The sequence below is a fragment of the Sinohyriopsis cumingii genome, chromosome 4, assembly GCF_028554795.1.
Source record: "Sinohyriopsis cumingii isolate HCF-2022 chromosome 4, ASM2855479v2, whole genome shotgun sequence".
Taxonomy (NCBI): Eukaryota; Metazoa; Mollusca; class Bivalvia; order Unionida; family Unionidae; genus Sinohyriopsis; species Sinohyriopsis cumingii.
Window position 1 is genome coordinate 13,799,812 of NC_142964.1, and position 26,134 is coordinate 13,825,945.

The 26,134-nt window shown below is 34.3% G+C and overlaps 1 protein-coding gene across 1 annotated transcript in view; it reads left to right on the forward strand.

Moving 5' to 3' along the window:
* LOC149800640 (thrombospondin type-1 domain-containing protein 4-like) overlaps positions 1 to 26,134 on the forward strand; it is a 316,301-nt gene that overhangs the window by 268,350 nt on the left and 21,817 nt on the right. Inside the window, exons 6-9 of the mRNA XM_089954650.1 lie at positions 10,740 to 10,944; positions 20,877 to 21,047; positions 21,658 to 21,828; positions 22,743 to 22,928. Coding sequence (XP_089810776.1) covers positions 10,740 to 10,944; positions 20,877 to 21,047; positions 21,658 to 21,828; positions 22,743 to 22,928 — 733 coding nt within the window. The remainder of the gene's footprint in view (positions 1 to 10,739; positions 10,945 to 20,876; positions 21,048 to 21,657; positions 21,829 to 22,742; positions 22,929 to 26,134) is intronic.

The following is a 26,134-nucleotide window of genomic DNA, read 5'->3' on the forward strand; positions in this document are numbered from 1 at the left end:
GGCTGTTAGGACAATTTCATCATAGACTTTTTACATTAGTGTTAGGATAGTTAACAACATATTTACTTGCATTAACTATATATAAAAATTCCAAAAAAAGGATCAGTTGGAACATTGGTAATTAAGAATTTTTTTGTGATCTATGGTCTTGGTGTTATCTTTGACATTATTGTTATGTTTTAAAGCAATGATTGAAGATTTCTGCTATTTCATCTACACTTTTAGCTGAATCAACATTGTAGTCAAATTGAGGAGTCAAAAGATGTTTTGGCAAGGGACTAAATTCTTTTAGATATTGCCTGATTGTGCTTGCATTGGTAAGTTCCAATAGCTTGATTATAATGGTTTTCTTAGAGGTGTTTATTAGGCTGCTTACTAAGTTATCAATTTTTTATTGTGTTCCCCAGTCCTAGATTCTATGAAACTTGTCTCATTTCCATCTTTTTTCTTTTCTTTTATTGGTCATCCATTCTGGTTGAAGCTCAGTTGTTTAATACATTCGGTTAAGATTGTCTAATACATGGATCTAAAGTTTATACTATACACCTAAAGCAGGATTTACATGTGGAATATTACAGATCATTGTGAAAGTTTCCTTCATGAAAATTGAATGCAATCTCTTTTATTTCATGATGTTAGTTAATAGTAACTTTAGGGCACATGTCTAGTGATACACACAGGATAATGATACACATGTCTAGTGATACACACAGGATAATGATACACATGTCTAGTGATACACACAAGATAATGATACACATGTCTAGTGATACACACAGGATAATGATACACATGTCTAGTGATACACACAGGATAATGATACACATGTCTAGTGATACACACAAGATAATGATACACATGTCTAGTGATACACACAAGATAATGATACACATGTCTAGTGATACACATGTCTAATGATAATCACATGTCTAGTGATACACACAGGATAATGATACACATGTCTAGTGATACACACAAGATAATGATACACATGTCTAGTGATACACACAAGATAATGATACACATGTCTAGTGATACACATGTCTAATGATAATCACATGTCTAGTGATACACACAGGATAATGATACACATGTCTAGTGATACACACAAGATAATGATACACATGTCTAGTGATACACACAAGATAATGATACACATGTCTAGTGATACACATGTCTAATGATAATCACATGTCTAGTGATACACACAGGATAATGATACACATGTCTAGTGATACACACAAGATAATGATACACATGTCTAGTGATACACATGTCTAATGATACACATGTCTAGTGATACACATGTCTAGTGATACACACAGGATAGTGATACACATGTCTAGTGATACACATGTCTAATGATACACACATGTCTAGTGATACACACATGTCTAGTGATACACATGTCTAATGATACACACATGTCTAGTGATACACACAGGATAGTGATACACACATGTCTAGTGATACACACAGGATAGTGGTCATTTATTACAAACACAAGTACACACATTTCACTTACACTTTCTATGTTGTGCTAATATTGAATTGTTTTTCATGATTTTTATTGGACTGCCTGTGACCTGAATTAAATTGCCAGCTTGGGACAGTCCATCTGCATATGAGGAAGTTTCATTTTAAGGAAGTCTGTATTAAAATCACCACTTTTTATTGCTTCATAATGTTTTAAAGGGATTTTATTTTTCAGTTGCATATTTACTTGGTAACCACTTGGATTTCGTATCTATATTCTTGAAGTATCATCATTAGTACAGACTGTTGTAGATATATATCCTGGTATATGCCTAGGGTCACATGTCAAATATATATATTGACTTAACACACCCCATTTACTTCTTCAGCTTACATTTTCTTCTTTAGTCTGGGTGCCAGAAGTTTTCTTCTTTGTCATGGGTTCAGGATTGGTCTTTGTTCAGTGCACCATAACATAGAGTCCCTTCTTGGCAGCCTTCCTTGTCATTGCTCTAATGGGTCCTTGTTGCAGTGCTAACTAATACAGAGTCCATTCTTGGCAGTCTCTGTCATGGGTTTGGGATTATTCTGTGTTACAGTGCTAACTAATACAGAGCCCATTCTTGGCAGTCTCTGTCATGGGTTTGGGATTGGTCTGTGTTACAGTGCTAACTAATATAGATTCCTTCTTGGCAGTCTTTGTCATGGGTTCGGGATTGTTCTGTTTTTTACAGTAAGAATCTGATTTTCATTTAATATACATGTCTCCTAATGTCAATAAACAACGTCGTAACTGATAAGGAGGTTATTCAGCTGCAGTGGAAAAATGGAGCAAATGGAAAGAGAATTATTTATGTACCAAGATTTAAATGACGTCTTTGAATGGTTTTGCAATGTGCATGACAACAATACCCGCTCACATATCATGCTTACACCAAGAATAAGAACTATTAATGTATATTCAGTTGAAATAAGTCTGTTTTTATAATCTTTTAATAATTAATGTTACTTTTAAACAATGATATTGAATGAAGATATTAAATACTTTGAAGTATGTAGCTTTCATACTACATACATTACATATACTTCTCATAAAAAATTTAGTCCCCCCCTCTGAAAAGACCACCTGTATTATAAGGCCACTTTCCTGTTGCAGAAGGGGTGTCCATATAAGAGGGGGACCACTGTAGTTTTGACTATGGGCAAGTCATTATTTTTGCAGTATCCTGAATACAAAATCCACCTCCTTTAAAAAGTCCTCAAGTGTTCAGTTTGCCGGGACGTTTACATGACATGTGCATCATTACTTTTATCGGGTTTATTTACATTTGATTTGGAGATGGGTACCTCATTATCTCCAATTTTCGTGTTTTCTTGTCTCAGAGGATTTAGGCACAGTTTTAGGGTTCACCACACTACACTACAATGGGCACTGCCAATCGGGCTGTCATTAATAGTCAGGTGGAACATTTCCATCATTAAATGAAATGGGGTGGAGGACATGAACTGAGTGGTGGCAATCTGTTTTACACTAGTTTCTTTCTGCTGACAATGCATCTTCACTAACCAAGGTTCTGATATGAAGACCCTATTTACACCTTGGTGGATTGAACAGATCTTTTAGTGACATCTATTGGATTTCATGAGTTGTCTCCCTTAGTATGTAATGCCAACTAACCAATAGCAAGTAACAGCAGTGCATTGTATAACAGTGTTCAGATTTTAATAACTTAATTTTGATTGGATCTGTGGCTTGCAGTCATTAAAAATGTTGTGCATGTCACAATTGGCATGCATTACATGTTTAGGCTCTTTCAAACAGTAACAAGAAAAGAGTGAAGACAACAACCTTTGTAAAATTTAACAAATAATTTATTTCCCTAGAAAAACAAGGTACAAATGAGAAAAAGAACTTACAGTTTTACAATCAAATCTAAAAATAATCTAAATCAATTAACCAAATCTAGAAATAATCAAAGAATAAAAAAAGAAGTCCTAGTAATAAAAAGTCCTAATGAAACTGAGTTTGAATCCCAATGAAATCTGAAATGTAAGGCAATGACATATGCTGTGGTCAGCATCATACTGATGTGTCATCAGTTCTTTGTTGAATCACAGAAAATAATATTCAAGTGTTTGAATTCTGTGCATACTTTGATAACTGTCCTTGTCCAAGAATTAATTCAGAGCACAAGTATCTCTCCATGGAAAAATAATCTCTTGGAATCCAAATAATTTGAAGAAAACGAAATAATTAGCACCAAAAAAACTGGTCACAACATAAAACACCTGGACGTCTCTAGTGTTTAGGCAAGTAATGACTATTCTTTCTCAAAATATCAATATTAAATCTAGCTATGACACAAAACAGCTGCCCGGATGTGGGTCAATCCTCTGGAAAAACCAAATTGATACGTGTTATTTGTCACATACACCAATTGTGGCCTTGATTTCACTTTATGAATCTTACTCTTACAAAGAATTTTAAAAAAAAAGTTGTTTACTTCAACTCCTACTGGTTCTGAATTAAGGTCAGGAACAAGGTCAGCATTAGATACAAAGTTTCTATTATTAGTTGTTTACAAAAAACAGTCAGTTCAAACAGAACTGAACTGAATTTCTGGACAATGTCAAGTCCAGTAAATAAAGTTACATTACAATAGAATTTAAAATAATTTAAACTAACGAACAAACAAATAAATTAAATATAAATTAAATCAAATATATGTAACACATGAAAGGTAAATCAGTCAACAAACTGTATGTAGTTAAATAAAAAGTCATCACAGAATGTTGAGAAATATCTTTGCAAAGGATTACCTTTTACATTCCTTTGGACATTTATATTTAGATGTTCTAGCCATAAACTTAATATTGAGGCAGGTAGATATGAAGGTGACATTGTTCCAAGTGTTTTGTAACCTTTGTTCAAGAAATAAATTACATTTAGTTGCTGATGAATGCTTTTTTTGTTTAATTTTCAAGATATTGGAGCAATTTGTTTTTTAATGTTGGTGTGCACTTCCAATTATGGCTTGGTTTCGTCCCAAAAAGTCCATAGCATATATACCATTCATTAGCTAGACAATCACCTGTCCCTAATATCCGACAGCTATATTGTAAGAAGTGCATTGCACCCCAATATAGTGAATATTTTTGTTTTTTAGGATGATAGCCTTAATTGCTAACATAAAGAACAAAAATTTACATTGATTTCCACTTGAAGTAAGATGACATTGTAACAAACCTTTTACTTGTATAAGAGTGACCTTCTATTAGGCTCTGCGGTAATTTTGTCTAGTTAACATTTTGAAACTTAGTCATCAGTGTTATAAAGTTTTTCCATGGGATTTGAGAAACTGCCACCAGTTTTATGCATGAGGTAATTAAACATTGCATCATCTCCTAATTTTGCTTTCCCAAAACAAGTTCTTCTCTTTGATGCCATATTAAGCACATTTTAATGAATGTCATCATTTTTTATGCATTTATTAATAATAGCTCTGGATTTACCATGTTTTTAAAACATTTGGTTGCAGTTTTAATAGTGTAATTTTCCCAAATATGTCAGAGAAACAATTGCTGCCTACAGTGGCCTCTGTCTTCCATCCATCCTTTTACAGCTTGCTAACTACAACATGTATATAGATTGCCTCTCCGATGTCCCTTGTAGCTATTTCCTTGTGTTTTCAAGATTCATTTGCTTCCCACATAGCAAAGTTGTCTCTTCACCTTTTGGTTCCATGTCTCTCAAAGACTTGTAAACCCATCCATTGGACAATTTGACAAGAAAGGACTTTCTACTACTCCCAGTCAAGACTTTGTGCCTTCTGCAGAAAAACTTGGACTGACTAATTTTGTGGTATAAGACATTCATAAAACATGAAACTTCACATGGAAACTTACCATGGAAACACACCCAGGCTGTTACTTATCCAGTAGGAATTTAGTTTTATCTAATTATGGAAACACACCCAGGTTGTTACTTATCCAGTAGGAATTTAGTTTTATCTAATTGCCATTATTAAAGCATGCCCCTCTAGAGTTTAGAAAATTTCACATTCTTCCTGCTTTCCTTAATAAGCTTCACTATATGAAAAACATTTCAGCAAGTATAAATGCTGTTTCTGCAACATTTCAACACTTGGCATTTTCTATACATGAAACCAATTCACCTTTTAAGTTGACCAGTTCACCTGACACAGTTATCAGATGGACCCTCATTAAGAATCAATTATGTTCCCACCAGACACATTACAGTACCATATCCATACATCTGCCATATTTTTAATTCCATGCCAATTCACATGCATCAATTTAAAATAACTACATGTCACAGTAAAGTCTGTAAATTTACTTTGTTATGTGTTACAATGACATCCACATACTTCACACTTAGTTACAATTATATAGGAGGCCCTGAGTAGCCGAGTGGTCTAAAGCGCTCACCGTTCCGGATCGCTGCCATCTCACCTCTGTCTGCGTGGGTTTGAGTCCAAGGCTTGGCTAGCGTGGGTACATGGGGAAAGCCTGCCAGTAGCTTCTCGTGGGTCGGTGGTTCTTCATTGGGTTTTCCAGGGTTCTTCCTGCACCAGTTATACTGGCTGTCATGTATAGCCTATTTTGTACTGAAAAATGGCGTTAAACCCTAGAACGGGGCCCCAAGTGGCTGAGTGGTTTAAAGCGCTCTCCGTTACGGATCACTGCCATCTCACCTCTGTCTGCATGGGTTCGAGTCTTGCATTCAGCCAATGTGGGTATGTGAGAAAGCTTGCCAGTAGCTTCTCATGGGTCGGTGGTTCTTTCCGGGGTTTTCCCGGGTTCTTCCTCCACCATTAATACTGGCCACCATGTATAGCCTGTCGTGTGCTGAAAAATGGCATTAAACCCTACAACAACAACAACAACAACAAAAACAAACCCTAGAACAACAACAATTATATAGCGAAATTATTGCTTTCCTTCTATGACACTTGTATTCAGTACTTAACTCAGTTCAATCTATTTTCATTTATTTTATTTAATTTCATCCATGACAAAAAGAAAGGAAAAAACAAAATATTGTTTACACCCTGTTTCTTTGATGACACAGTCAAGGGAATAAAGTGCATGATTTGTCATAGTGTGACTAGAAATCTTGTTTCACCATCCTTTAGGTGATTATATACTTGCTTATAAGGTGAGTCCAATTGCAAACTGCACAGACCCAGATCTGCAGGAGCATAATGCAAAGACATATCTTCATCAGTGCAGTTCATTAGGAGTAATCAGTAGAACAAACAACAATGACCCTGATCTGCAGGTGCATTATACTATGGCAGATCAGGGTCTTTGATATTTGCAGTTTGACTCAACCTATAAGTGACTATATATGGTAACTCCCAAATATAATTTCTTCCTAAGGGTTGACCTTCAGCTGATAACCATGTTCATTAGTGAAGAAGTCACACCCAACTGAAAAAACGCTTTGACCCTTATAGGCTGGTGCAAAATGTGCTGGCAGATGTGGGTCTGCTCTGTCTGTTGTTCATCAGTCATCACATGTACAGACTCTCACCTCTCGGTACTTGATGTGCTGGCAGAACTTTGTGTTGTAACTTTATGCACAGTACAAGCTATAGGAAGGAAGCGTCACCCAACCAGCCAGAATAGGCAGTTTATTGTGCATATTAACAAATATTTGTACTGTAAGTAAAAACAGTAGTCTGCAGGGAGTGTCACCCAAACAGCTAGAGTAGGCAGTTAACAAATATTTGCTCAAAGATATCCATGCATAGTGTACTTCCATCCCACCCATCTGAAACTTTAAACATGTGTGTTCAAGTCATGTATATTGACACGTGTACAAACAATATGACTTCATTTCACCAGTTTAGTTCATACCATTTTTACTTGCTTATAAGTCAAGTCAAACTGCAAACAACAAAGATCCTGATCTGCCGTAGCACAATATGCTTTGTTGCACATGCAGTGGCAGCAATGGGTATATACAGTTTGCAGTGGCAGTGATGAGTCTATGCAGTTTGCAGTGGCAGTGATGGGTATATGCAGTTTGCAGTGGCAGCGATGAGACTATGCAGTTTGCAGTGGCAGCGATGGGTCTATGCAGTTTGCAGTGACAGCGATGGGTCTATGCAGTTTGCAGTGACAGCGATGGGTCTGTGCAGTTTGCAGTTGTAATTGTCTTTTAAGCAAGCATATATGGTAATACACCAAACCTGTCAAGATTAAACACCAGCAAACCAAAATCTACATCACTCTGAATTATGTTTATGTTCCCAAATTTGTCCAGTTTAAATATTATTGAACTTCAGATCAGTAACACAAAACCTGTTGTAAAAACCAAATAAATTTTTATCCCAAATGTTGATTTTGCAGACACATGACTCCAGTCAAGTGGAAATTTGATCAGACACGTGACTCCAGTCAAGTGGAAATTTGATCAGACACATGACTCCAGTCAAGTGGAAATTTGATCAGAAAAATCATCCTTAAAGAACATAAAGCAATGCAGAGTTATAAAAAAACAGTAAACATAGAAAACATGCAGAAGCTATGAAATCCTAATTACCACATACCTTTTGTCCCAATTCAGTGACCATTGGTCAGTTGGTTTTGATAAAATCATGTAGGCATGTTTACTTGTGCTGGGACAATTGATTATATATCATTCTTAAAAGTGGTGTTAAAACCAAGAGACTTTAAGTCTTGAAAGGTTTCTCTCTATATTAGTAAAGAGAGACGAAAAAATTAGGCATAGAGGTTTTTGACAAGTTTATTAGAGCAATAATATGTCTTTGCAGTGAGAAACTTAAATAAAAATAATTTTTTTTTTTAATGAGCTTTTTATACTGCAAGTACATTTTATGCAAAAGTAATCCATGTTTGTCAGCATGCATGTATCATACTCTTCCTGAGAGAAATGTTATATATTTAATGTGTTATGTATATTTGATTTAAATTATATCTGATTTAATTGTTTGTAAGTTTTATTTTATTCGGATTTCCAACATCGGATTATTATTTGTGAATAACACAGAACTGTAGACATTCCAACATCATAAAGATACAGTATCGCCTTCCATCTTGGAGTCTTCTTCAGGATTTGAACTTGAATTCAATAGAACATTTCACTATTAGGACTTCAAAAATGTTATCCATTGTTTATTTTTTTATTTGATTCTTAAAACCATAAGTTAATTTTTCACTTTTACAGTATTTTTCCAGGGAAATAAATACTTTGTTAAATTTTTCAAAGCTTGTTGTTTTCACTCTTTCTTGTGTTGCTATTTATTTGAGACTAAACACGTAACAAATGTAATGTTTGTGTCATGTATATCCCTATTTTTGTAACTCCTTGTATATGATTGTGTCTATATTTAACTCCTTATATATGATTGTGTCTATATTTAACTCCTTGTATATGATTGTGTCTATATTATATGTAGTTTTATTCTCGACTATAAATTATAATGATCATCTCTAATTAGAGTTCATTTTTGTACACAGGTATAAAATTCAATTTTAAAATATTTAGAGTGTAGATAACATCTATAAATAGTTGCTGATTATGATTACTACCACTAATAATAATATTAATAATAATATTAAGACCTGTTTACAAGTTTGGGGTAATGTTTGCCATTGGACTTGTCGGTCTGGTATGTTCTTTGAAGAGTTAAGTTATTTCTCATTGGATGGGTTAGGTCACATGAACAGGTTTTTTGAAATGTTAGATCGAGTAGTAAGGTCTGTCACGTTGGTTGTTATTATTGTTATAGGGTTTAATGCCATTTTTCAGCACAAGATAGGCTATACATGGTGGCCAGTATTAATGGTGGAGGAAGAACTTGGGAAAACCCCGAAAAGAACCACTAACCCACGAGAAGCTACTGGCAAGCTTTCTCACATATCCATATTGACCGAGCCCGAGACTTGAACCCACACAGACAGAGGTGAGATGGCCATGATCTGTAACAGAGAGTGCTTTAAACCACTCGGCCACTAGGGGCCCCATCTGTCACATTGGGTATATTGCCACATATGGTTGTAATAGCCTCTTGAAGGTATATACAAGGAGAGAATAGAGCAACTAGATTCATTCCAATTTTGGATTCATTCCTATTTCTGATTCTTGTTTCATTTGATAAAATCAGTCTGGAGATGTATTTGATGTTGTGTTTAGATAATTTGAGAGGAGACATTTGATAGAATTATTTATTGGAATTGCAAAGTGCACATTGGAGTAGAACAATATGATAGGACTAGTGTGGATTATTCAAGGGAGATAATGCCCTTGTGACACTTACATTCATGGATCTGAAATTCATTCAGAACATTTGATTATTTTGGACTTAAGTAGAACTTTTTAGGACTATTTTGGATTCAGTTTATAATACTGTAAGTTCCCCTTACATATTCATTTTATAATTTTGATAATTAAATTATCTGTTAAGTTTTACAAAACTTGTTGGTTTTGCTTCTTTCTGTTGCTTAGTTTATCACGATAGATTTGTAACATCAGCACTGTGCACTTAAGAAATAATTTTCTTGGTGAACCTTGGAGTTGGAGCTTATCATAAAAATATGCACACTGGTGATACAGAAAAACAATGTCCCCATCTTGTGTCCCTTCACAATAGAAGAGTTAGCTCCCTTTGTTTATGTTGCAGCTCCCCATTTTGATGTGTACTGTTCTGTCTAGTTATGATCATGTTGAATAAACCATATCCAAGAATTATTGTTGAGATTAATTTAACTCATTAAGTTAAGTGGTAATGAGAAAAAATATAAGCACAGTGATAAATTCAATGAGAATTCTTATGTTCTAGGTTTACAGGAACAGCTCCTTCCCTTCCATAAGCCATCCCAGGATTAACAAACATGTTCAGTAAAGAAATAATGAAAAGTTTTGACCAAAGAGGAGATGGATGTGTGCTAATAACGGCATGAGCATGTATTATGCTTATTACGGCATTATTTTATTTCCAGTCTGCATTCATGCATCTGGTAAGATTTTAAAAATATAGGAAATTAAACACCAGTGAAAGATAAACATGACATTTTATGGTTTTATGTTTAAAGAATGCACCATTTTATTCTTTAAACAAGAGGTAATCAACAATTTCACTCTATGTATGCAAATCACAGAATGTAACATGATAACAGTGGTCTCATCATTTAATTAAGTAGGTGTCACATAATTAAATGACAACATTAGTAATTTGATAATGGCTGATGTTTATCTAACTTCTATTTTCAAGCTGGGAGACAGAAGCCTGGTCAGAGTGCAGTGCAACCTGTGGTGTGGGTATGCAAAGGAGGCGGGTGGAATGCAAGCAGCGGATCTCCCCTGCCGTGATTGTGCCTGTCTCCGCCAGCCTTTGTACCCTTCAAGACAGACCCATCTCATCACAGAGCTGTCAGAACAAACCCTGTGCACAGTGGGAAATTGGCAATTGGACCAAGGTAATAAAGATTGGAGTTTAAGGGATTTTAATTAAAGAAAAACAAGGAGATCTTTCTGAACTCCATCAAATTTGGTCTTTGGGGTTAACATGTATTGAAAGATATGTTGCAAAGCCATTAGGTCTTGTGTACTGCAAGTATGCTGAAAATGTTTTATTTCCAAATCATACTTGTAAAAACAATTCATTGTACTTAATAAATTTTAAGATTTACTTTCTGTTGATTTATCCTGACTTGCTGTAAAATACTTCCATGAAAAAAGTATATTCATTAAGTAATAAGAGTCAAAAAGCATTTCAACATAAAGGAGTTAATAGGTTTCTGTGCATTTATTGCGGTAGTTAGGCAGTGTACATGTCCTCTGGTAATGATAGTTTCATAGAAGTCTGTGCATTGAGATACCCTGTAATGACATACACATGAAAATAAATTTGCAGTATTTAAAAAACTTACAAATTTTCTCTTGTTGAAATATCAAATGTTTCTCTTACTTTACACATTAAAAAAGTACATGATGCTAAATGAACATTTCCCAATATCACTCTTGCTTTACACATCAAGAAAGTACATGATGCTAAATGAACTTTTCCCCTTATCACTCTTACTTTACACATTAAAAAAGTGCATGATGCTAAATGAACTTTTCCTCATATCACTCTTGGTTAAGATCTTAATGTAAAGTATTAAGACATCATAGTAGACTTATGATCATTTCATAAGGGCTGTTCCAGTAAAATACACTTGGAAGCCAGAGAAAGGAACTTGCAATTTGGAGTGGTCACTATGAGATGCAGATTTGATTGTTGTCTCATTTTTCATTTGATCTCAGATAAATTCAAGAGCTGTTTTATAATTTTTCAAACTTCATCCTGGATATCATGTTTGTTTGAATGGAACAGTCCTAGGATTTTGTATACTAAAGTTCTATTGTTTTTTTAATGATTTTATTAGCTCTGCTGGTCATAGACAAGAAATGTTTATAGCATGGTTTCTCATCCATTGCCCATCATCTATCAGTCTGTCCATTAGCAACCCCTCCTAAATCACTTGGAGGAAGGCCATGAAACTTTTATGTGCACATTCAACAAACACAAGCATTCATAAAAATGATATGCTCAAATATTCTTGTTGGCCCTTGCTTCGGCATCTTGAAAATATAAGTGCTGCTCTTCCTGAATGGATGGTCATATCAACATGTGGTTTTCAATGAAAGATTTAGTTTGGTGTCTGGTTGGTCCCAGAAAAAAATGGTGCAAGTCTGACATCCATTATGGGAGCCATTTTGAATTTTTTTTTTATTGCTACTCCTCCTGGATTGACAATTCATATCAGAATGGGCTTTTCACCAAACGAATTCTCACAATGTTTAGTTTATTCCTAATGAAAATGGTTCCAATCTGGCATAGTGTTTTTTACCTAAAGACTTTTTGTGATGCTTAGTTACTCTTTAATGAAATGGCACTACCGTTATATCCATTATGGTCACATTGTCAGCCAGCTTGAAAATTTTATCTAGTTGTCATCAGCGGAATTTTATATTAATATAAAGTTTACACCATGATACCATATTGGTCCTAAATGAAAATGGTGCCAATCTTTCATCCACTGTGGCTGCCATATTGGTCCTAAATGGAAATGGTGCCAATCTTTCATCCACTGTGGCTGCCATATTGGTTCTAAATGAAAATGGTACCAATCTTTCATCCACTGTGGCTGCCATATTGGTCTTAAATGAAAATGGTGCCAATCTTTCATCCACTGTGGCTGCCATATTGGTCCTAAATGAAAATGGTGCTAATCTTTCATCCACTGTGGCTGCCATATAGGTCCTAAATGAAAATGGTGCCAATCTTTCATCCACTGTGGCTGCCATATTGGTCCTAAATGAAAATGGTGCCAATCTTTCATCCACTGTGGCTGCCATATTGGTCCTAAATGGAAATGGTGCCAATCTTTCATCCACTGTGGCTGCCATATTGGTCTTAAATGAAAATGGTGCCAATCTTTCTTCCACTGTGGCTGCCACCATGGCCATCTTGAAAATCTTGTTATCACTCAAGATGATCAAAGATGATTTTAACATTCTTCTGTTATAAAGAAGCTTGGATTTCTGGGAAGTCTTTTAGCCTGGTAGAGCATCGGCTCAGTCAAGGGACTCCTATTAAAGTCATATATTTGTATTCAGACTTATTACTTCCATTATTCCATAGGAAGAAAAATGTTATCTCATCATAATGATGTCCAATATCTCCCATAATTCATAGCACTAGGTTTAAATGGATTACTTCATAATGCTGATGTAACAATGGATTCATTATCTGCATGATAAACATGTCTGCTTATCGATGATGAAAGACCTTCACCATATCGCACATGCTGTTTCCAAAGACGCTGTTGTGTATGGCCCTCTAATAACTAGAGTTCCAGAATTCTAGTTACACAGCAAGCTCATGATCTTCAAGATTACTGGAAAACATCCCACACACATATGTACAGACTGGGCAATGAATGCTGCCATCTGGATTCAAGATTCTGAAGGTGGAATTTACCATGCTTGGTCAATGAACTAAAGAAGGCTCTAGTCCATTTTTAATATCACAGCCATGGTCTGACAGAGTGTAATCTAATCTACAAAGACAAAGAAGCCATCAATGATGAAATTGACAAAGGCTATGCAAAGATTCTTATGAAGTTTGAAAAACACTCCAGGGAAGATTCAGGGTGGATGTTTCCTTATATTAGCCATTCTGCAGGTCAAGTTATCTTCCAATGCTAGCTTGTATTCTGTGGCGAGCAGTGATAAATGTGAAATTAATAACAACAGATGTTTCAAATGGGTGTCACTTATCATCCTGCATGGGATAATACAGGTCAGCCTTGAAGAAACCAACGGTACCTGGGCAAACTCAGGTTTGGCAACACAAAATTCCATGTACAGGTTACTGCCATCACTAAGTTTGAATGATTCAATATCAACATTGCCATTTACTTGGAGCAATGGCCTTCAGCCAGTTCAGTTATCTACATATTCATGAAGGTGGTTTAATATCAATTTGTTATTGTTGCATGGCACAAGGCACTCTATCTATACATCTGGATAAAAGATTTTCCCCAAATGGTATACTGACACGGCAAGTATGAGAGGATTAAACTTTGATACAAATGTTGCATTCATGTACACCTCACCCATGATGACTCACGCACGACAGGGTCCAAAACTTATACTGCACTGCAAGTAGGGCATGAGTTACCAAAAGGACCTCTGAAAAATGAAGGCTAGACATCTTGGCTTGACGTCAAGAAGACCATCGAAGGGGAGATGCAACAGTGCTCTTTAATGGCTGAATACTCATTTTATAATCACATTTGGAATAATCAGATTTTCCTAATTAAACTGTTTGTTCTTTTGGTATAAATTACATTATTTTCAAGATAGGTATTCTCTGAAAGATCATAAAAACATGATTCCAAGAGGTTTCAACACAACACAAGAATTACATGTGTGCACATTTTTGTATTACGTCATGGCTTTTTTCCACAGAAAACAAGATTCCTTTTCTTTGAAAAGTAAAGACATTTGTTTCATGAAAAACTATCAGTATTGAAACTTGACTTTTTAAAATTGTTTTAATAATGAAATATCAATGCCATGATTTCATTTAAATTAATGGTGAAACTTCTGCTTATCCTTAAGAAAATCTCTGACTGTCAATTCAAAAGCGTTAAATTCACTACAACTTTGGAACATGCTTTTCCATAATGAACTGCTTCTGTCAAACAAAACTTTGAATTCACCAGGTACTCCTTTCCCTTGGTTGCCTTGCTATCTTTGAATTCACCAGGTACTCCTTTCCCTTGGTTGCCTTGCTATCCTTGATCACATTTGTAAATGACTGGGATAATTTAAGGTAGTTTAATTGTTACTTACACAAAGAGTGTTCAATGGAAATGAGTTGACCTGACACTTGACCATGACCATGAACTTGTATGCAGGAAGCATTTGCACGACCTTTAACCTTTTGTATTCCATTTTCCCTTTATTTTATTTTATGCAAAAGACATAATTAACATGATAATGCAAGTCAGGACTGCTTTTAATTAAGAGTAACATAACAATATACTTGTCTGCAAGTCAAAACAGTTAACAGTTAGAGTCTCACAGAAATGCCCTCAGCTGTATTGGTAGATTGGCATTTTTCATGTTTGAAAATAAAAGGGCATATCAGAGATAGCTGTATTGGTAGATTGACATTTTTCATGTTTGAAAATAAGAGGGCATATCAGAGATAGCTGTATTGGTAGATTGACATTTTTCATGTTTGAAAATAAGAGGGCATATCAGACATAGCTGTATTGGTAGATTAGCATTTTTCATGTATGAAAAAAAGAGGGCATATCAGACATAGCTGTATTGGTAGATTGACATTTTTCATGTGTGAAAATAAGAGGGCATATCAGAGATAGCTGTATTGGCAGATTGACATTTTTCATGTTTGAAAAAAAGAGGGCATATCAGACATAGCTGTATTGGTAGATTAACATTTTTCATGTGTGAACAAAAGAGGGCATATCAGACATAGCTGTATTGGTAGATTGACATTTTTCCTGTTTGAAAATAAGAGGGCATATCAGAGATAGCTGTATTCATAGATTGACATTTTTCATTTGTGAAATAAGAGGGCATATCAGACATAGCTGTTTTGGTAGATTGACATTTTTCATGTGTGAAATTAAGAGGGCATATCAGACATAGCTGTATTGGTAGATTGACATTTTTCATGTTTGAAAATAAGAGGGCATATCAGACATAGCTGTATTGGTAGATTGACATTTTTCATGTGTGAAATTAAGAGGGCATATCAGACATAGCTGTATTGGTAGATTGACATTTTTCATGCTTGAAAATAAGAGGGCATATCAGACATAGCTGTATTGGTAGACTGACATTTTTCATGTGTGAAAATAAGAGGGCATATCAGAAATAGCTGTACATGTATTGGTAGATTGACATTTTTATTTGTGAAATAAGAGGGCATATCAGAGATAGCTGTATTGGTAGATTGACATTTTTCATGTCTGAAATTAAGAGGGCATATCAGAGATAGCTGTATTGGTAGATTGACATTTTTCATGTGTGAAATTAAGGGGGCATATCAGAGATAGCTGTATTGGTAGATTGACATTTTTCATGTGTGAAAAAAAGAGGGCATATCGGACATAGTTGTTTTGGTAGACACATTTTTCATGTGTGAAAAAAGAGGGCATATCAGACATAATTGTTTTGGTAGACACATTTTTCATGTGAGAAAAAAAGAGGGCATATCAGACACAGCTGTATTGGTAGATTGACATTTTTCATGTGTGAATATAAGAGGGCATATCAGACATAGTTGTTTTGGTAGACACATTTTTCATGTGTGAAAATAAGAGGGCATATCAGAAATAGCTGTATTGGTAATTGACATTTTTATTTGTGAAATAAGAGGGCATATCAGAGATAGCTGTATTGGTAGATTGACATTTTTCCTGTTTGAAAAAAAGAGGGCATATCAGACATAGCTGTATTGGTAGATTGACATTTTTCATGTTTGAAAATAAGAGGGCATATCAGACATAGCTGTATTGGTAGATTGACATTTTTCATGTGTGAAATTAAGGGGGCATATCAGAGATAGCTGTATTGGTAGATTGACATTTTTCATGTGTGAAATTAAGAGGGCATATCAGAGATAGCTGTATTGGTAGATTGACATTTTTCATGTGTGAAAAAAAGAGAGCATATCAGACATAGCTGTATTGGTAGATTGACATTTTTCCTGTGTGAAAATAAGAGGGCATATCAGACATAGCTGTTTTGGTAGACACATTTTTCATGTCTGAAATTAAGAGGGCATATCAGAGATAGCTGTATTGGTAGACACATTTTTCATGTGTGAAAAAAGAGGGCATATCAGACATAATTGTTTTGGTAGACACATTTTTCATGTGAGAAAAAAAGAGGGCATATCAGACAGCTGTATTGGTAGATTGACATTTTTCATGTTTGAAAATAAGAGGGCATATCAGAGATAGCTGTATTGGTAGATTGACATTTTTCATGTGTGAAATTAAGAGGGCATATCAGAGATAGCTGTATTGGTAGATTGACATTTTTCATGTATGAAAACAAAAGAGGGCATATCAGAGATAGCTGTATTGGTAGATTGACATTTTTCATGTGTGAAATTAAGGGGGGCATATCAGAGATAGCTGTATTGGTAGATTGACATTTTTCATGTGTGAAATTAAGAGGGCATTTCAGAGATAGCTGTATTGGTAGATTGACATTTTTCATGTGTGAAAAAAAGAGGGCATATCAGAGATAGCTGTATTGGTAGACTGACATTTTTCATGTGTGAAAATAAGAGGGCATATCAGACATAGTTGTTTTGGTAGACACATTTTTCATGTGTGAAAAAAAGAGGACATATCAGACATAGTTGTTTTGGTAGACACATTTTTCATGTGTGAAAAAAAGTGGGCATATCAGACATAGTTGTTTTGGTAGACACATTTTTCATGTGTGAAAATAAGAGGGCATATCAGAGATAGCTGTATTGGTAGATTGACATTTTTCATGTGTGGAAAAAAAAGAGGGCATATCAGACATAGCTGTATTGGTAGATTGACATTTTTCTAGTGTGAAAATAAGAGGGCATATCGTGTTTATGATGATTACACTGGAACTGAATTAAAATATACAACTAAAATACAAATTTCACTTAACAAAACTTAATTTGTTGCTATTTATTTCTTAAACTGTTGCCACTGGTAGGCATCGTGACATTTTCACTGATCAAAATTTTATAAAGGATTGTAATTTACAATGTACTGAGAATTTGTTTTGTAAAGAAAAGGTAACAAAATATAGGACTTCTTATTATAAGCTGCAGATTGCATGGTTTTGATTTAAATTGCAGTACACTAATCACTGTGTTTGATGATTGTGTTGGGTTATTTCTTTTTGATGGTGTTTATTGATGTCTTGAAGATGATTGGCCATGGTTTTCAAGCTCAGATTGAGTGACTATTAAAATACGAAAGTAATGCATGGAATAATTGGAGATCTGAGCAGAGATATAGAATAGAACAATGCGAGCCCCCTGTATAGAGAATATAACAATTTAGTTAATTAGGTAAACAAAATTAAATTGTTCAAGACAAATTGTTGGATACATTTGAACCAGAAAATAAATTAACAGAAAATTTTAAAATGCAGTTAGCAGTTCCATTGTACATAGATACAGCATATGTCATCACGAAATCTAGTGTTTCAGACTTGAATTGTCCAAATTGTCCAGCATGTCTTCATACCCTGGTAACTATTTGCTGGTCAATCTCCAGAATCACTATAGCTTGTCAGTTGGTGTTGACTTGCACAGGAACACTCTTGTTTCCTCTGGCCTGCACTTGCATAACCGCCTTTAGTGGCCCCTCCCAGTCATCTAGTCTTTTACTGGTAATCCACAGACCTGACAACTGTCCCGATTTATCTGGGAACATCCCTGATTCACATGGCAAATAAAATGCATACCAAAAAGAAGTATTTTTGTATATTCCATGTTTTGGGAGCTATTTTGAATATAAATCCCACACTCCTTGATTTCACAACAACCTGCTAATTTGTTTCAGGTCATCACCTTTCATTCAACACAACAGTGCCATGAATATAAATGAGTGAGAGAGAGAAAGAGAGAGAGAGAAAGAAAGAGAGAGAACATTGGATTGATTCCTCCTCTCTCTCTCTCTCTATCTCTCTCTAAAATGATGATGGGCTGTTAAATTTACATTTCTCGTACATCATTTAATAAGCTCTGCAAATAAAAGACCTATCGATAGCAGCAATATAATTTTCTTTATTATTTTCTTGAATTGTAGGGTTACCATATTTGAACTTTCAATAAAGAGGACACTCCAGGGAGTGTGTATACCTGTGTCTATATATATAGAAAACCTTTGAATTTGCACAAGAAAAAAATTATAACACTGCTACAGGATTCTGTATAAACGTATCCAAATTTTGTTTGGCAAAGAATGAGTGGGGCAAAATCCCATACATTTGTAGATGTTTAGAAAACCCAGCCAGATGAAAATTTAAGGGCTGAAAAGGAGGACATGTCTGGGGAAAAAGAAGTATGGCAACCTAATAAAGTAGTAAAGTTCTATTTTTCGGCAAGTGTCTGAATCACTGCAATATACAGTCCAGTCCAGTCCAGTCCAGTAATCAATCAGTCCCTAAACTTGTTAATTAAAATCTCTGAACATCTAAGATTTGACAATCATACATATTATTACTCATTTCAACAATATGTTGATATCAGATTAATTAGGAACAATTATCAAACATCCATTGTTAATGAGATGACCATAGCTGTAGCTGTTAAGTACAGCATCCATTGTTAATGAGATGACCATAGCTGTAGCTGTTAAGTACAGCATCCGTTGTTAATGAGATGACCATAGCTGTAGCTGTTAAGTACAGCATCCATTGTTAATGAGATGACCATAACTGTAGCTGTTAAGTACAGCATCCATTGTTAATGAGATGACCATAACTGTAGCTGTTAAGTACAGCATCCATTGTTAATGAGATGACCGTAGCTGTAGCTGTTAAGTACAGCATCCATTGTTAATGAGATGACCATAGCTGTAGCTGTTAAGTACAGCAAGTCAGATGGCTTCATGAGATTAAAATGCACCTTTCTCATGCGGACATTGACATCATCTTCTGATGCTAATATTTTATGACAATGTTGACAGTGATCACTGTAGTGGTCACTACAGAACATCTAACATCATAATCATTAATGGCCTATTTAATTTTCTAATATTCTTGAAAGTATTTGTCTTGGTATGATTTGTAGTATAAAAAGGCCATTCCTTTTTCTAATTGAAATAATTTTATCTTGTGATGCAAGAACAAAGATATACTGGATTGAAAAACAATCTAGCCCAATAAATTAAAATGGCTAGTCCCTTACAATACACATGTGCATGTAGTCAGAATTGAACTAGATCAGAGTTGTGTACATATTCAGCTTTGTGACTGGGTCATTACGTGGTTCGTATTAAAGTTTAAATTCAGTTTTTTTCTGTTCTTTGTTGTTTTTTTTAAAGCAGCTATCTTTTGTAATTTTATTGTCCATGCCTCAGAGGATTAATTTGCATGCTAAAACAGCCAGGTAAACTTAGACTGTTCAAGAAAAGTTCTACCAGATGTCAAGGTAGCATACAAGTTCATTCAGATTTCTTTGAATAAAGTAAAAGCATAAACATATTGCAAGGGAAGTTGATCAACCTGTTCAAAAATTTACAGAATATACAAGACTTTTGAAATTATTTATGTTTATTGTCTAAATATATGATTAAAATAAAGATCTCTTGATTCTTGAAATGGTATCTGATTGAAAATCACTCATGATGTCTTAGTCTTTCCATGGGTTGTTTTAATTCATTGGATGTTCAAACGAAAACTGGTAATGTCAACCAGCCCCTCCATGATGGAGTTGCCATCAGTGTGCTGACATGGTGGTGATTTGTAGATAGATTATTGCTCCATCAAAAGTGGAGGGGATTAAGACCCCCTCCATGACACATGGGGTTTTGAAAAATTGTGTGAGGTGTACTGAGGCTGCTAAATACCTCTTGAGGTTATTGTAAAATCCTCTGGTTGGTAGTCAGTTAAATACCTCTTGAGGTTATTGTAAAATCCTCTGGATGGTAGTCAGTTCTTTGTTTTTCAGGGTGATGTTACAAGAGGACAAAATTTAGGTTAAAATACCAACTGTCGTAACTGCTGTTGCATAGTAGAAATTTTTGATGCCAATTGGACCATTCAGTTTTAGCAGCTTGTCACTGCATGCAGGCTTTGATTCAATGTTTTAACATTTCAGTGTTCTGTGGAGTGTGGCCAAGGCGAGAAAACTCGGGAAGTCTACTGTAAGAGTGTAGATGTAAAGCAAGTGCCAGATGAGAAATGTGAAGGCATAAAGCCTGAAAGTAGCCTTTCATGTGACATGGGATCCTGTGCCCAGGGGTGGTTTCATTCCGAGTGGTCAGATGAGGTTAGCATATGTCTTTTAACTCATAAATCATTGCACAGAGGCAATTCACTTTTGTATGAATGAACTTACAATCTGCCTGACTTGTTACATGAGGGAATAACGATTTGACTGTCAGAACAAGGTTTCTTCTTCTTAAAGGTCTTTGTAAGACCTTTGATACTGATAAATTATTCTTATAGAATTTTAGAGGAAATTTTAATTTGGTGGAAAAACATAATTTAAAATGTCAATTCACAAGAAATGAAAAAGTTAATTCAGTGGAAGCAGTGCAAAATTTTATTTAATTATTATCTGCACACACCACAAGCAGATTTCTTGAAATTCTAGAAATAAAATGGAAGAAATACAAAACTTTAAAGACCTCTTAAAAAAAAATTAGTTTTAGATTTGCTTATTATCACTCTTAAGTTGTTATAGTGTTAAACAGAACATTAGAATGGATATCCAACCAAAAAAGTGCAACTCTCAGCTGATTATAAAGAAAGATTATATTTACTCATTACCTGATTATAATTCTTACCCTTTTCAACAAATGTAATAAAAGAGATTGTACAAAAATGTTATGTTAAGCATAATACATTACAGGATTATTATTATTCCATATTTATAGTGTTCAACAGAATGTGGAAATGGATATCATACCAGAAAAGTGTTTTGCTCTGCTGAAGATGGTACCCCTCTTCCAGATGACAGGTGTGTTGGAGACAAACCTAAGACCCAAAAATCTTGCAAGAAAAATCGCCCATGTGGGGGCAGCTGGTTTACTGGACCATGGAGCAAGGTATTTTGGGGTTTCATGGAGCAAGGTATTTTGGGGTTTCATGTAGCAAGGTATTTGGGGGTTTCATATTAAGCAGCAGAAAATCTGAAACCATTCTGCTATAAATATCAGACACTATTTACTCCTCAACTCAGTATAGAAATCTGATAGGCAAGACTAAAGGGAATCAACTATGTAAATATAAAAACTCATATTGAAAATCAGTTGTGACCCCTGACATGGACTACATATCAATTTTGTCTTTAGACTTTACATTTTATTCACAGACTTCTGCATACAAATGAAATGTTTAATTTTAATAGGGTGTATAGGTAGTCCAAATAAAGAGTGCTCTGAATCATTGAAGTCTGGACTTTTCCTTTTGTGGGCATTAAACAAGTCTGGACTTTTCCTTTTGTTGGCATTCAAACAAGACTGGACTGTTTCTTTTGTGGGCATTAAAACAAGTCTTTTGTGGGCATAAAACAAGTCTGGACTTTTCATTAAAACTATCACAATTCATGACTTTCCAACAAAATAAGTTAGATATGATGTGATTTTGTTTATAAAAAATTGCACAAATCATAGCATAAAATTTTCCTCCAAAATTACATTTTTATTGTAGTTTAACAATTTTTCATGTCTTACAAATATTTTTTATTGTGGAATAATACTTTAAATATGCATGAAGTACCTTTATTGACTTGTATCCATTGCAAACTCAACTTTACATAAAATTTTCATCAGATTTATACCAACTGATACTGATTTCTTCCAACAGTAAAGATTAATTTATTGTTAAAAAATTGGCATGTTTTCTTCAGTCAGTTGTAAAAGAACAATTTTATTTAAATTGAATGCACTTTATAATGTATTTCTTCATAAATTAGCTTAAAAAATTCTAAATTTTTCCCCTTTTTTTCATTTTTATTAAGTGTTCTGCCACCTGTGGTTCAGCTAATCGAATACGTGATGTACTGTGTATGAAGAAACTTGGAGATGACCTGTTTGCTATTGTGAGTGAGGAGAATTGCCAAGGCAATGAAAAACCTACCAAAGTTGAGGAATGTCCTCTGCAACCAGAGTGTGAGGCTGAGTGGTTCATGACAGGTTGGAGTGAGGTAATGAAACAAATTTTGTTTTAAATTTTTATTGGGAGCTTATTTTTATTTTTGTTTAAGGTGCAACACAACCAATAAAACTATATCCTTGTGCCCACCTTGACAGTGGTAGGACATATAATGTTATTCAGCTGTCAGTCCATTACACCATAGATACATTTTGTGTTTAGGTTATTTCAGATACTGTGGTGGGGCATCTGTGTTTCATGAACACATTTCTTGACTTGAATATAATGCAGGGATAAATATACCCAGGGATTCTGCTAGGTTGCGTAACTACTGTTACTTTGTGCTGGCAAGGTAGGTAGAAGGCCAAATGTTACCATTATAAACCAGTCAATATCATCAATGTAAGGATGATTATTTTAATACATTTGGGAAAATTGTGTTGAAGGAAAATTAAATAAATACATTTCTGATTTTACAGGAGTTGCATTGATGATAGACAAAATTGCATGCAAATCAGTGTAATCCTTAGTCTGAGTTTCCTGTGATCATTCCCACCCCATTTTAGATATATTGACATTAATTCATTCCCACCCCATTTTAGATGTTCTGACATTAATTCATTCCCATCCCATTTTAGATATTTTTACATTAATTCATTCCCACCCCATTTTAGATATTTTTACATTAATTCATTCCCACCCCATTTTAGATATTTTGACATTAATTCATTCCCACGCCATTTTAGATATATTGACATTAATTCATTCCCACCCCATTTTAGATATTTTTACATTAATTCATTCCCACCCCATTTTAGATATTTTTACATTAATTCATTCCCACCCCATTTTAGATATTTTGACATTAATTCATTCCCACCCCATTTAAGACATATTGACATTAATTTATTCCCACCCCATTTTAGATATTTTGACATTAATTCATTCCCACCCCATTTTAGATATATTGACATTAATTCATTCCCACCCCATTTTAGATATTTTTACATTAATTCATTCCCACCCCATTTTAGATATATTGACATTAATTCATTCCCACCCCATTTTAGATATATTGACATTAATTCATTCCCACCCCATTTTAGATATATTGACATTAATTCATTCCCACCCCATTTTAGATATTTTTACATTAATTCATTCCCACCCCATTTTAGATATTTTGACATTAATTCATTCCCACCCCATTTTAGATATTTTGACATTAATTCATTCCCACCCCATTTTAGATATTTTTACATTAATTCATTCCCACCCCATTTTAGACATATTGACATTAATTTATTCCCACCCCATTTTAGATATTTTTACATTAATTCATTCCCACCCCATTTTAGATATATTGACATTAATTCATTCCCACCCCATTTTAGATATTTTGACATTAATTCATTCCCACCCCATTTTAGATATATTGACATTAATTCATTCTCACCCCATTTTAGATATTTTGACATTAATTCATTCCCACCCCATTTTAGATATTTTTACATTAATTCATTCCCACCCCATTTTAGATATTTTTACATTAATTCATTCCCACCCCATTTTAGATATTTTGACATTAATTCATTCCCACCCCATTTGAGATATTTTGACATTAATTCATTCCCACCCCATTTTAGATATTTTGACATTAATTCATTCCCACCCCATTTTAGATATTTTGACATTAATTCATTCCCACCCCATTTTAGATATTTTTACATTAATTCATTCCCACCCCATTTTAGATATATTGACATTAATTCATTCCCACCCCATTTTAGATATATTGACATTAATTCATTCCCACCCCATTTTAGATATATTGACATTAATTCATTCCCACCCCATTTTAGATATTTTGACATTAATTCATTCCCACCCCATTTTAGATATTTTTACATTAATTCATTCCCACCCCATTTTAGATATATTGACATTAATTCATTCCCACCCCATTTTAGATATATTGACATTAATTCATTCCCAGCCCATTTTAGATATATTGACATTAATTCATTCCCAGCCCATTTTAGATATTTTGACATTAATTCATTCCCACCCCATTTTAGATATATTGACATTAATTCATTCCCACCCCATTTTAGATATATTGACATTAATTCATTCCCACCCCATTTTAGATATATTGACATTAATTCATTCCCACCCCATTTTAGATATATTGACATTAATTCATTCCCACCCCATTTTAGATATATTGACATTAATTCATTCCCACCCCATTGTAGATGTTCTGACATTAATTCATTCCCATCCCATTTTAGATATTTTTACATTAATTCATTCCCACCCCATTTTAGATATTTTTACATTAATTCATTCCCACCCCATTTTAGATATTTTGACATTAATTCATTCCCACGCCATTTTAGATATATTGACATTAATTCATTCCCACCCCATTTTAGATATTTTTACATTAATTCATTCCCACCCCATTTTAGATATTTTTACATTAATTCATTCCCACCCCATTTTAGATATTTTGACATTAATTCATTCCCACCCCATTTAAGACATATTGACATTAATTTATTCCCACCCCATTTTAGATATTTTGACATTAATTCATTCCCACCCCATTTTAGATATATTGACATTAATTCATTCCCACCCCATTTTAGATATTTTTACATTAATTCATTCCCACCCCATTTTAGATATATTGACATTAATTCATTCCCATCCCATTTTAGATATATTGACATTAATTCATTCCCACCCCATTTTAGATATATTGACATTAATTCATTCCCAGCCCATTTTAGATATTTTTACATTAATTCATTCCCACCCCATTTTAGATATTTTGACATTAATTCATTCCCACCCCATTTTAGATATTTTTACATTAATTCATTCCCACCCCATTTTAGATATTTTTACATTAATTCATTCCCACCCCATTTTAGACATATTGACATTAATTTATTCCCACCCCATTTTAGATATTTTTACATTAATTCATTCCCACCCCATTTTAGATATATTAACATTAATTCATTCCCACCCCATTTTAGATATTTTGACATTAATTCATTCCCACCCCATTTTAGATATTTTGACATTAATTCATTCCCACCCCATTTTAGATATTTTTACATTAATTCATTCCCACCCCATTTTAGACATATTGACATTAATTTATTCCCACCCCATTTTAGATATTTTTACATTAATTCATTCCCACCCCATTTTAGATATATTGACATTAATTCATTCCCACCC